This window comes from Mustela nivalis (assembly GCF_964662115.1).
Source record: "Mustela nivalis genome assembly, contig: HAP1_SCAFFOLD_3217, whole genome shotgun sequence".
Lineage (NCBI taxonomy): Eukaryota > Metazoa > Chordata > Mammalia > Carnivora > Mustelidae > Mustela > Mustela nivalis.
The window spans coordinates 1-12,577 of record NW_028133454.1 but is presented as its reverse complement, the minus strand read 5'-3'; the positions used below and the strand labels follow the sequence as shown (position 1 = coordinate 12,577).

Below are 12,577 nucleotides of genomic sequence, written 5' to 3'. Positions count from 1 at the left end.
GCTATGGTAGTTGAGGGAAGACTAATGAGATCTTAAGAATGGGGCTCGTTGAGTGAAATGCCTCATTTCCAGAACCTAGAGGACTTAGTTTTATTTATATATAAATATTATATAGTGGTATAAAGAAAGAGGGTCTCTGGATCACTTACAGGAGGAGACACATACATTTATATATGTGGAGTATTTACCCTTGTTTTCAAATATATATAGATAGATAGATAGATAAATAGATATAGATAGATATATAGATATATCTGTATATATCATATAAATAATTTACAACCAACTTATCCTGTCTCTTTAAGTATCCATTCACTAAGTGTATGTAGGGACCAGAAAAGAATGTTTGATGCTAATACCAGAGCCATACATGGTGCCGGCCTATGAGATCACCTTTCTATGCTCCTCCTGCATGTTAGGCTGAGAGGTCCGTGCTTTCCCCCAACTCGCCTGGACTCCCTGTTGCTGAAGGGAGAGACTATCCTGGCAGCACTGGGTGTGATGGAGATTGGGCCCCTCCCCAGAGAGAAGCTGGTTTTCTTTGGATGAGTCCTCTTCTAAAGCTGGCTACCAAGGGACCAAATGATGGAAAGCAATGTCTCTTAAGAAAAAGCAGCTTTACAGGGTCAGTCTTTTTGTGGAGAAGCCTTCCGCATCAGAGAGAGAAGTAATGTTATGGGGGAGAGGGTGGATTCCAGATCACACCAGAGCCTTGGACTCCCATCAGCTAGGATGGGCCTCACCTGAGCTCCTTAGCACAGAGCGACAGCTTCTTCGAGGTTGGCTTAGTTTTCTGAGAATGTTAACAGCATATCGTGGGTGGTTTCCATCGTCCTGTGCTCCTGGTGACAGAATGGTAGCCCATCTCTGAAGCTTTTCTTTCTGTCTATGCCGAGGTCTTGCCCTACCAATGTGGGGGGACACTGTGAACACCAGTGAGGTGTTCTGAGCTGCTTATTACTGCCGAAAGCTCCAACTGCTCCTAATGAGGCTTCTTTTGTCCACCTCCGTCCCAATCCTTCCATTTAGAATGGGTTTGGAAGCCCTTGTGGAGTCATATGCATTCTGGAGACCTTCACTACGGACTCTCACCTTTGAAGATATCCCTGGAATTCCCAAGCAAGGTAAAACACGAAGTCTCTGGGGTCATAGATGCAGGCGGTTCTTGACTGGAAGCTCAGGTGCTGAAAAATACGCTTGACGTCATTGGCTTCCACAATGGTGACCTCATCACCAACATCCTTTTGTTATGGGATCCATCTCTTTTCTGTGAGGAATGGGGATGGGGACCAGAAAACTGGCTCTTGTGGTCATGGGTTAAGTCTTGGATGTTTCAGACTGTCGATATATTTCAGGACTTTTACCTCACCCTTAAACCTCTTGTTTGAATTAGAGCCAGACTGTGGGCTTTTGTGCCAAGCCCACCTCACAGGGAATCGCCCGTGCTGGTGCCAGTTCACCCTTCCTTGCCAGCTTCTGTCTTCGCTTCCTTCAGCAGAATGGCCTCTAGGCAGGGTTTACCTGTTGGATTTATGCTGAGGAGGTCAGGTACGCTCAGGCAGACTTTCCTGGGCTCACCTCTGAGTGAGTCCCCCAAGCTCAGGCTAGTGTTTCCTCAGAGGGAGCTGCATGCAAAAGGATGATGCTTCCTCCTCTGCTCAGTAGGTAGGACTCTCAGCCCACCCCTGCACTCGGGCTTTTTACGCCTGATCCTGCCCAGCACCCCAGTGACAATTAACATGCTGGGCTTTAGATAATTATCATTGACTGGATTGGGCTTTCTGATTATTTTGAGAAGCTGTATAAAACACAGTTGCTGGAGCAATGAAGGCTTTACAACCTGTCCAGGCTGTTGGAATTCTCCTCTCCCCCTAAGTTCTGTCAAGTTTGCAGACATCAATCTGCCAGCGAATCCAGAGAGTGGGAGACAGCCACGACCATCATTATTGATTGGACGCAGGGTCAACCACCCTCTCCATGTCACAGGACTGTTTATCTGGCAGGCCTCTGCTCTTGCACGAGCCTGTGATTCACCAACCTGTTTCTGGTTGGAAATGAGAGTTTTGAAGTTCTAGACTATTGCCTTCTTGTAATAGCCCCATATGGTCTAGCCATTGAGGCGCATAAGCTTTCAGTGAGCAGCTGAAGATAAGTTTGAGGCAGCGTGTGTCTTTGACCAGTTTGGCTCTTCCTTTGGAATTCTTTCCATTTTCATGCAAGAAAACATATTGATCCAGACCAAGGTCTGCTGAAGGAGTGAAATACGGAAAGAAGAGAGTTAATGGCTATGCTTTTGGAGCAAGATACAGAGTAAGATGTAAGTTATAAAGATGCCAGGGAAGTCAGTGTTTGTAATATTTATTATAGAAAATCAGAAAACTTGAGGAAAACTAATGGAGAGAGAAAATGAAAAATCTATGAGGCGGTGTCCTGATACCTTCTGTGATTAAAAAAAAAAAAAAAAAGTAGTTGCCTTGGTCGAGGTCATATGCCTTGGAAATATTGAGAAGATTTGTGTCTAAAATATTTCAGTCTGGATTCAGTTAAATTGTAATTCCTTGAGAGCCAAGACCATCTCCTCTTCCTCGTTCAATGTGGGCTTCCTTGTGACAGGCTGGGTCTAGCTCATGTTCACCAAACTGAAAGGAGAACATGGCTGTGGAGTCACTGCCCTTTACATTTCACCTTCTTTTGTAGGAAATACAAGTTCCTCCACGTTGCTCCAAGGCTCTGGGAATGGCGTTCCTGCCACCCACCCTCATCTTTTGTCTGGCTCCCCTTGCTCCTCCCCTGCCTTCCATCTGGGGCCCAACACCAGCCAGCTGTGTAGCCTGGCCCCGGCTGACTACTCTGCCTGTGCCCGCTCTGGCCTCACCCTCAACCGATACAGCACATCCTTGGCCGAGACCTACAACAGGCTCACCAACCAGAGCGGAGAGACCTTTGCCGCGCCCAGGACTCCCTCCTACGTGGGCGTGAGCGGCAGCGCCTCAGTGAACATGTCCATGGGTGGCACAGATGGGGACACGTTCAGCTGCCCACAGACCAGCCTGTCCATGCAGATTTCGGGGATGTCCCCCCAGCTTCAGTACATCATGCCTTCACCCTCCAGCAACGCCTTTGCTGCTAACCAGACCCATCAGGGTTCCTATAACACGTTCAGGTTACACAGCCCCTGTGCCTTGTATGGATATAATTTCTCCACATCCCCCAAACTGGCTGCCAGTCCTGAGAAAATTGTTTCTTCCCAAGGAAGTTTCTTGGGGTCCTCACCGAGTGGGACCATGACCGATCGGCAGATGTTGCCCCCTGTGGAAGGAGTGCACCTGCTTAGCAGTGGGGGTCAGCAGAGTTTCTTTGACTCTAGGACCCTAGGAAGCTTAACTCTGTCATCATCTCAAGTGTCTGCACATATGGTCTGATGAATCCTGGAAGTTAAAGCATACTCAGATTGGTCTAATGTATTTTCTTTTTCTTTTTTTCTGAAAGCAATATGAAAAGAAACTTATCAGTAGCTTGTAAGATTTACATATAGTAGGAAGTGAAGGCTCCCTGAGTGTTTCGACTTTCTCATGGTGAGACTGTAATTATCTATGGTATATATGTAGACCGTACAGAGCACGTGGAGTTTTGCAGCCTGCAAAACCACATCCTCCCTCTTTTGTCCCCCTATGTCATTTAGTTGCACAGAGGATTGGCATAAGTAGTATGCTTAACCCAAGTTCTCAGACTCTTTTAAAAACCAAACACCAAACTTAAAACTTGGCAGTGATACTAACCAGACCAAGGCTTATAACTTAATTTATCAGAAAAATGCTCTACACAGTTTCATACTTGAGTGTTGATAACTAACAGTAACCAGCACCCAGAGTCTTGTGATTTCTGTTATTCTTGGGCACAGTGTGAGAGCCTAAAATGCCAAAGCCAGCTGAAGTCTAAGTATTAGTTCTGAGGTATCTGTAGTCATGAAGGATTAGCTTTTGTGTTCCTGCTTGCTCTTGTCTGTCACAGGTATTAGATGATCTTGGTTCTGTAAAAATTCTTGACCTATTGTTATTTACTTAGGTAAGGTGGAAGAGAGCCTTGTACCTTCTTTCTACTTTCCACTGGGTATGTAAGAGGTATTTATTCATCTGCAGAGAATAAATGTCCAGTATTTTGGATGTGTTGCTCATTTTATTTAGTTAAAGTAGACCGTTTAAGAGAGTTCTGTAAACATTTTTAAATTCCGGTTTTCACCGGGGAGGGAATATATGATACGAGTGGAATGCCAAAAAGAAAATAAATCCACCTCAAATTCTTTGATTCCAATGAGAAATGTCTATCTTTTTTAAATCAAGAGGAATGATACTGTCAGCTTTCCCTTACATTGTTATAGTGTGGTTTTTCATTGAGGATATTTTTTACATTTTGTTTTGAGATTCCTGGCCTGTGGTCTGTAAGGAAAAAGGCATTTGTGCTACTTATTTATGTCTCCCCACTCCTACAAGTTGAAATCTCCCCTCCTCCTTAACCTTGTTTCTCTGTCTGAGTCTTTCCTGAAACAAATAGATTCTAGGCCTTTATGGTATTAAATAACGCTGTAAGGAATTTCAGGGGGTTATCTGCAGCAATCTGTCTTTTGGGGGTTGTAGTGCAAAGGCCAAAGCCCATTACCATAAAGACCCTCTTAGAGGATGAAGGAGGAAGATACTAATTATGATAAAGGGTCTATAAAACTTTTAACCTCAACAGCATTTCAGCCTCAAAACCGAAAAAATGGAAGGTGGATTAATTTTTGGAAAAATCCCTAAAATAATGTATACATGGTTTAAGATTTCAAAACAAGTACCTTTGATAGCACATTAGGAGATGACTAGGAAAGGCTAAGAATGCGTGATAAGGAGCGTTACCATATGTCTGTCGAGAAATTAAAAAAATTGTATGTCTGTTCGTTGACTCATTACCTTTCATATATTTGTCAAGCTAAAGCAGACTTCCTTTCCAAGCTAAGTGAGATTTCCTTTCAGTGCTAAACAGAGTTGCTTTAACTCATCTCTAGTTTAGGAGGGGAAATGGTGTAGCTCTGATTTACTGCTTTCCTTTAAAACAGCACGGCTGTTAGATATTTAGGCAGATAACTGTTTGAAAAGTATTGGCGCAGGATGTGACTTTTGTTTATGGATATTGATAAATATCCTCGTGGATTTTTTAACAGCTCATCAAATCAGTATTGAGTTTTACATTGAAGATTAGCATAAAGGGACATAAAATACTTCTAGTAGATCGATCTATAGAAGATGATTTTGTATGGTATTAATAGCTTGACACAGATTTGGGAAAAGTCCTCATGAGCTATGAGCCATGAGCCATGGGAAAAGTCCATCCCAGCCGGAGTGCTTACTACAATTCTAGAACAAAAGAGTTGTCTATCTTGAGAAAACATGGAAAGTAATCATCTGTACTCATATGTATTATTAGGGAGAGCATTTTCTTTTTTGCTGTTGGTGATTTGAAATGTTACAAAGATATGAATAGAACTTATTAATTTTTTTGATTTAGCAATATTGTACAAATTGCTGTTTCCTTTAGGTTTTATTGTAAATATTAATCACCATGTCACTTCAAAGACTAGCCTTTTATCGTTATGTTAAATGACATACATGCATTGATAATTATAATTATATATGTGTATTTTATTAAAAAGCGCTTAAGAAATTATATATTAAAGTGTGTTACTAAACCCTTTTATGACTTTGGAGGGTAATCATTTAAAATGTCTATAAATGTTGTTCTAAGAATAAGCACACATAGGAACACCCCAAACACAGATTTTGTGGCTTTCGATTACAAGGCATGGAGAAATGGGACTGGCATTCGTTTTTCATGTGTTAAATATAATTTCTTGGGGCCCTGACCATGTCATTGAAGGTGAAGCCCTGACAAATGTTGAACACATGAAAATTCAAGTGTAAGAAGAGGAGGCCACGGTGTGGTATGTTTTGTTTCTGGTCCAGGGGAGAAGGGCAAGGATACAAGAATGAGCTGCTTTTATACCACTGACCGGTGATGACAGATCACTTCTAGACCCCTTGACTGGAAAACATTCCAAGGGACATTGTGATGAGGTGAGGTTGTTGCTATCACAGCCAGTCACATTTTGAAAATTAACACTTGCTTCTATACAAGCTCCTTCCCAGAGGTCAACAGCTTTTCTTAAGCAGGGCACCCACTTGCTGACCCCTGATTTCTGGAATGTAGGGGGTCAGGAGACTTTCATGGCCCCCAGAAGAGACTGAAGCCCAGTGTTGCTGATGCAGCAAAGGATCACACTCACTCCTCACATGAATTAGTGAAATTTTGAGCAAAAGAAACCTCACCTTTAAAACCTCTTCCTCTGGAGACATCACTCCCCAGATTTAAACCTATCAGCAGCTCACAGCTTAGTATGAATTAGATAAACAGAAGATTTGGAGGTAGTTTGATTAGAAGAAAAGAGTAATTTTTGGAGTAGGGCAATTTGGGGACAATTTGGATGGGAAGGAGGAGGTGCAAGGGGAAGGATCTCTAAGCAAACTGGTGTAAAGCCATTAAAAATAATAATTTCATGAGCTTCTTTCAGGAGTCATGGTAGAGTTGGTGGATGCTATGCTGAAGCTCTCTCTAATTAGACAGCTTTGTAAAGAATCCTTTCAAAGTGCAATCGCGCTGGGTTTCCTCATGGGGAATTTATTGACTCATCTACATGGAGGTTTTCTGAAGCCTTCCACTGGAAATTATATAATGTTATTAAGTTATTACCACTCTGTTTTAATACCCTTGATAATCATTCTTTAAAATATGTGCTGAGACAAGTTGAGAGTAAGTTAAATAAGTGAAGTAAGTAAGTGAACAGTTAAGTAGACATGCATGAATGTGGCCTTCTGGGAGCTTATTATCAGTGATGAAAAAGAACAAATAATATATATTTAGTAGAGAAACATCCAAGAGGTATATAAACGTGTATCCATTTACATGCTGATAGACTTTCAAGTAATTCCTTTCCTTTCTTTCTTTCTCGCCCTTTTGGTATGGTGAGAACATCATTTTCTTGGGAATTAAGCAGCTTTTTTTCAAACCACAACTTCCCAATCATAATTTTGGACAAAAACTTAATCAGTTTAGGTCTCAAGTTTTTTGTTTTTTTGTTTTTTTTTTTTTTAATGTGTGAAAGGAGTGGCTGGAATAAAAAATTTTACATTCCTTTCAGTTATAAAATTCATATGACATTGTATAAATATCATTCAGCTTAGGAAAATAGCTTCATAAAAATATATCTTTATAAAAATAGGTCTTTTGGAATATGATATAGATAAATAGCTAAGCATATGTTTGTGTATATCTGTTTTTACAATGAACATACCATGACCTTGATCAGGGTTATAGATTATTTTAAATTTATTGGATTTCTTAGAATTTATCTTTTAAAGAATTTATTTATTTATTTGACAGACAGAGATCACAAGTAGTTAGAGAGGCAGGCAAAGAGAGAGGAGGAAGCAGGCTCCCCGCTGAGCAGAGAGCCTGATGCGGGACTTGATCCCAGGATGCTGAGATCATGACCTGAGCCGAAGGCAGAGGCTTTAACCCACTGGGCCACCCAGGCTCCCAGAATTTATCTTTTAAAGGGAACTATGCTATATTAGTTATAGTATGTAGAATATACTTTAGTAGTTTGGAGGAATCTGAACTTAATGCATTTGCTATTTTATAGTGAACAGAAAAAAGATGTTAATAAGATTTCTTTTTCATGATGCGCTTATTGAATGGCATGAAATTATTTCACTTAGGAATAAACATGGCATCTAGCAAAATATCTAGAGATCATTCCAGGTACATTCAAAATACATTTAAAATGTCATCCAGAAAACACTTGAATTTGTTTTTTCGAAGGGTTTTATTCATGCTGAGACTCTGATAACAATAATGTAAAATAGTTGGTTATTCTGGAATTCATTGAATTTATACAAGGCTGGGTATTCATACATATTCTGTGTCTACTTTTTAAAATTATATTAATCAGTTAATTAGAATAATTTAGTGCGGCCAAAACATTTTTCTGAATAACAGCTTTGTTGAGACATAATTCACAAACCTTATAATTCACCTATTTGAAGTGAGAAATTCAATTTTTTTGTATATTCAGAGTTATACAACTTTCATCACAATTTTAGAATATTTTTATCATCCTGCATAAACCTCTGTACCATTAACAGTTACTCCACTTTTCCGTCCACTCCTTCTTTACTGCAATGTCCTAGGCAACCACTAATCTACCTTCCTTCTATAGATTATTCTGGACATTTCACGTAAGTGCAATCATACAATATGTGGTCCTCTGTGATGGGCTTCTTTCACTTAACATTTTCAAAGTTCATTTGTGTTGTAGCATGAATCAGTATTTAAATTTTTTAAGTTGCTTAAATTTTTAAAAAAGAAGATTCCACTGTAGGTGATTTCCACATTTCATTTATCCATTCATCTGTTAGACCTTGGGTTGTTCTCATTTTTTTTGGCTGTTATGAATAATGCTGTTAAAAACATTGGTGTACAAGTGTTGATGTGGGCATATGTTTTTCTTTCTCTTGGTTATATGTCTAGGAATGAAATGCTAGGTCCTGTTGTAATGTTTTGTGGAATTTCCAAACTTTTTTTTTTAATTTATTTTTTATTTATTTTCAGTATAAAAGTATTCATTGTTTTTGTATCACACCCAGTGCTCCATGCAATCCGTGCCCTCTCTAATACCCACCTCCTGGTTCCCCCAACCTCCCACCCCCCCACCACTTAAAACCCCTCACATTGTTTTTCAGATTCCATAGTCTCTCATGGTTCTTCTTCCAATTCCCCCAACTCCCTTCTCCTAACTCCCCATGTCCACCATGTTATTTGTTATGCTCTACAAATAAGTGAAACCATATGATAATTGACTCTCTCTGCTTGACTGGTTGCACCATTCTACATCCTAACCAGCAATGTGTGAGGGTTCTGATTTCTCCACATCCTTACTAACAGTGGTTAAGTCTTTTTGATTATAGGCATCCTAGTAGGTATGAAATGGTATCTCATTGTGGTTTTGATTCGCATTTCCCTGATGACTGATGAGTTAAGCACCTTTTCATGTGCTTTATTGGCATTTGTCTATCTTCTTTGGAGGAGTATCTATTCATATCGTTTGCCCATTTGTCTTCTAACTATTGAGGTATGGGAATTCTTTATATAGTCTAGATTCTGGTGTCATTAGATATGTGATTCACAAGTATCTTCTCCCATTCCATGGGCTGTCTTTTAGCCTTACCGATGATGTCCTTTGCCTTACAAAAGTTTTTAATTTTGAAGAGATTCAGTTCACCTATTTATTTATTTTTTTGATGCTTGTGCTTTTAGAGTGAGGGCCAAGACATTTTAAAACTTTTAAAATTTGCCTTTTCACATTCTTAGTAGAAGTAGTAGTAATAGAACTACATTTAATTTAATTTTTATTTTATTTTATTAATATTATTTTTAATTTAAATTCTAGTTAGTTTACCTACAGTTCAATATTAGTTCAGGAGTAGAGTTCAGTGGTTCATCATATAACACCCAGTGCTCATCATAAAAAGTGCCCTCCTTAATACTCATCACTCTCCTATCCCATCCTCCATCCACTTCCTCCCATCAACCCTGGTTTTTCCTCTGTAGTTAAAGGTCTCTCATGATTTGTTTCCCCCTCTCTCTCCCCACTCCTAAATGTTCATCTGTTTTCTTTCTTTTTCCTTCTTTCTTTCTTTCTTTCTTTCTTTCTTTCTTTCTTTCTTTCTTTCAAGATTTGTTAATATACTTAGAGAGAGCGAGGGAGAAAAAACATGAGCCAGAGGAGGGGTCAAGGGAGAAGGAGAGAGAATCTCCAGCAGGCTCCCCACTGAGAACAGAGCCTTTTGTGGGGCTCAATCTCATGACCCTGAGATTATGACCTGAGCTAAAAATAAGAGTCAGGCTCTTACCTAACTGAGCCACCCAGGCATTCCTCATCCATTTTGTTTTTTAAATTCTACACAAGTGAAATCATATGGTATTTGTCTTCCTCTGACTGACTTATTTCACTTAGCATAATATACTCTAGCTCCACCCACGTCATTGCAAATGGCAAAATTCCATTATTTTTGATGGCTGAGGAGTAGTCCATTGTGTGTGTGTGTGTGTGTGTGTGTGTGTGTGTGTGTGTACTATATCTTCTTTATCCATTCATCAGTTGATGGGGATTTGGGTTCTTTTCCATAGTTCAGCTATTGTTGATAATAATACCCTGCTATAAACATCCAGGTGTATGTATTTCTTTGAATGTATTTTTGTATCCTTTGGGTGAATACCTATGGTAATGCAATTGCTGGGTCATAGGGTAGCTCTATTTTTAGCTTTTTGAGGAACCTCCATACTGTTTTCCAGAGTGACTGCACCAGTTTGCATTCCCACCAACAGTGCAAGAAGGTTCCCCTTTCTCCGTATCCTTGCCAAAACCTGTTGTCTCTTATGCTGTTGATTTTAGCCATTCTGACCAGTGTGAGGTGGTATCTCATCATGGGTTTGATTTGCGTTTCCCTGATGATGAGTGAAGTTGAACACCTTTTCATGTGTCTGTTAGCCATCTGGATGTAGAAGTACATTTTAGTAGTGACTTTTGGGTGTACAAATTCAATAGTACTTAATAAATTACACCTCCTCTCAACTTACCTGAAATGTTGTTCTTGGGTAAAGAATTATTCATCCTTCAGTGTCTTATGAGTAAGGTGAAAGATCAGGAAATTTTTATTATCATAGCAAAAGTTTTGCGCTTTCAAAAAATTTTCATCAGTAAGTATTTATTGAACATCTTCTGTTTGCTCAGCATTAGACGCTGGTTAAAGCAGTGAAAAAACTTCTGGTGTCTTCATATGCCTTGTAAAAGTTGAAATGCTGGTTTCCTGGAAAAACCTTCTTACAAGAACATATCTGAGTTGGCAGGAGCAAAAGTGTTGCCTCTTGGCTCCTCTATGAGTTGGTGCCCTTGCCCTTATTACAATGTTACAGATCCCAGATGGTCACTGCAAAATGCTTTCTCCTGTGCCAAGGTACAACAGGGATGCATTATCGCCTTAACTCTGAGTTTGTTTTGTGGTTTTCTTTGGAAACCCTAACATCATTTAAATGCAATTTTTTCAATTTGGCTCTGTTTACAGAACTGTAATAAGATATTTCTCTATTAATAGCAGGAAGGGAAAACCTTGCTTGTTTAGGGTTTTGGAAAACTCCTGCACATTTTTCTTAAAGGCATTTCGTGGAATGGATTGAGGGAGATTTGTGGATTCCTTTTTCTTAATTTGCCTAAATGAATTTCAAGGAAAAATTACTCAAACTGTATGTTTCTCAAATGAAATAGAAGCTTTCACTCTGTAGCAATAAAGAGAATCTTAAAGGAACTTCCATCAAGGAATGTTACAAGGCTCCAGTAGTGCCTTGCCTTAGGGAAGGTTGGCTCAGAATGAGTGAACATCAAGGTAGATCCCTTATAGCTTCTGCTCATTTTGTCTTTCTGAAGTTGATAACCTTGTTGTGTGGGGAAGAGAGAAACTAGTAATTGTCTATGTTTAAATATCTTCTGTCTGCTCAGTTTTACCTTAAGGAAATATAAAGACGTAGAGCCAGAAGAGCCCAAGAGTTCAGGTACGAGGGTTGTGTGTGGAGAAGCCAGTGACCTTCAGTGGTAACGCATGTTGCCCCGCCCACAAGCTTCGGACTAGCCATTCAGCAAATTCAGTGGTCATCTCCAATGTCAGCAAACATTTTCAATCTTCCTTGTCTTTTCTTCATGTTTTCCCCTCAGTCCTGAATATCCTTCAAACCTACATTCTCATTTTTCAAAGACTTACTCAAGTCTTTCTTCAGTGGAGCTTTTCTAATTTCCATTCCTTCCATCATCCTTTCCTCGGTGGAAATAAACTCTCCCTCTAAAATATTCTCACAGCATTCTGGGCATACTTCTTTTATTTTTTATCTTTTTATTTTATTTTATTATTTATTAACATATAATGTATTATTTGTTTCAGGGGCACAGGAATATATCACAGCATCTGCTTTCCATGCAGGTCAACTAGCCCAGCTACAATGGGGGAGCCACAAAGAGAAGGAGCTGTATCTCTCTCTCTTTTTTTTTTTTTGGCCACAGCCTTGGCCACAGCCTATAATAAAGATAAAAAGTGATTAATGAAGGAATGACTACATGAATACATGTGTCAATAAATGAATAAAATAATAAACGTGGGGATTTTGTAGGCCTGGGTAGATTGGTAGTTCTAGAGGTTTTGTTTGGTGAGCTGCCCATTTGCCATTCCCAATGGAGATTCAGAGGACTGTGGCTTCCTCACAAAAGATGAGGAAGAAGATCTCTCTCCCTCTTTTCTCTCACTTTCTTTCCTTTTCTCCCACCTTCCTTTGCTTCCTTCCTTCCCTCCCTCCCTCCTTCCTTCTTTCCATGTTTCCTTCCTTTCTCTGCTTGTGCTGAATTCTATAAAGAGAGGTTTGTAGCTAAAACCTAATTAAGATA

General features: G+C 39.6%; 1 protein-coding gene across 1 annotated transcript; it reads left to right on the top strand.

Moving 5' to 3' along the window:
- Nucleotides 1-928: 928 nt before the first annotated feature.
- LOC309858682 (T-box transcription factor TBX18-like) lies at nucleotides 929-5,726 on the top strand. The gene is made up of 2 exons (XM_082751388.1): nucleotides 929-1,124; nucleotides 2,698-5,726. Exons 1-2 carry the CDS (start codon nucleotides 986-988, stop codon nucleotides 3,420-3,422), a joined length of 864 nt encoding a protein of 287 aa, XP_082607514.1. The 5' UTR covers nucleotides 929-985; the 3' UTR covers nucleotides 3,423-5,726.
- Nucleotides 5,727-12,577: the final 6,851 nt, after the last annotated feature.

What these genes read in the sequence shown, in the direction of transcription:
- LOC309858682 (XM_082751388.1), top strand. Translation starts at nt 986, where the DNA reads ATGAGGCTTCTTTTGTCCACCTCCGTCCCAATCCTTCCATTTAGAATG. An exon ending in CCCTGGAATTCCCAAGCAAG is followed by an intron (nt 1,125 to 2,697) that starts GTAAAACACGAA and finishes CTTCTTTTGTAG; the next exon opens with GAAATACAAGTTCCTCCACG.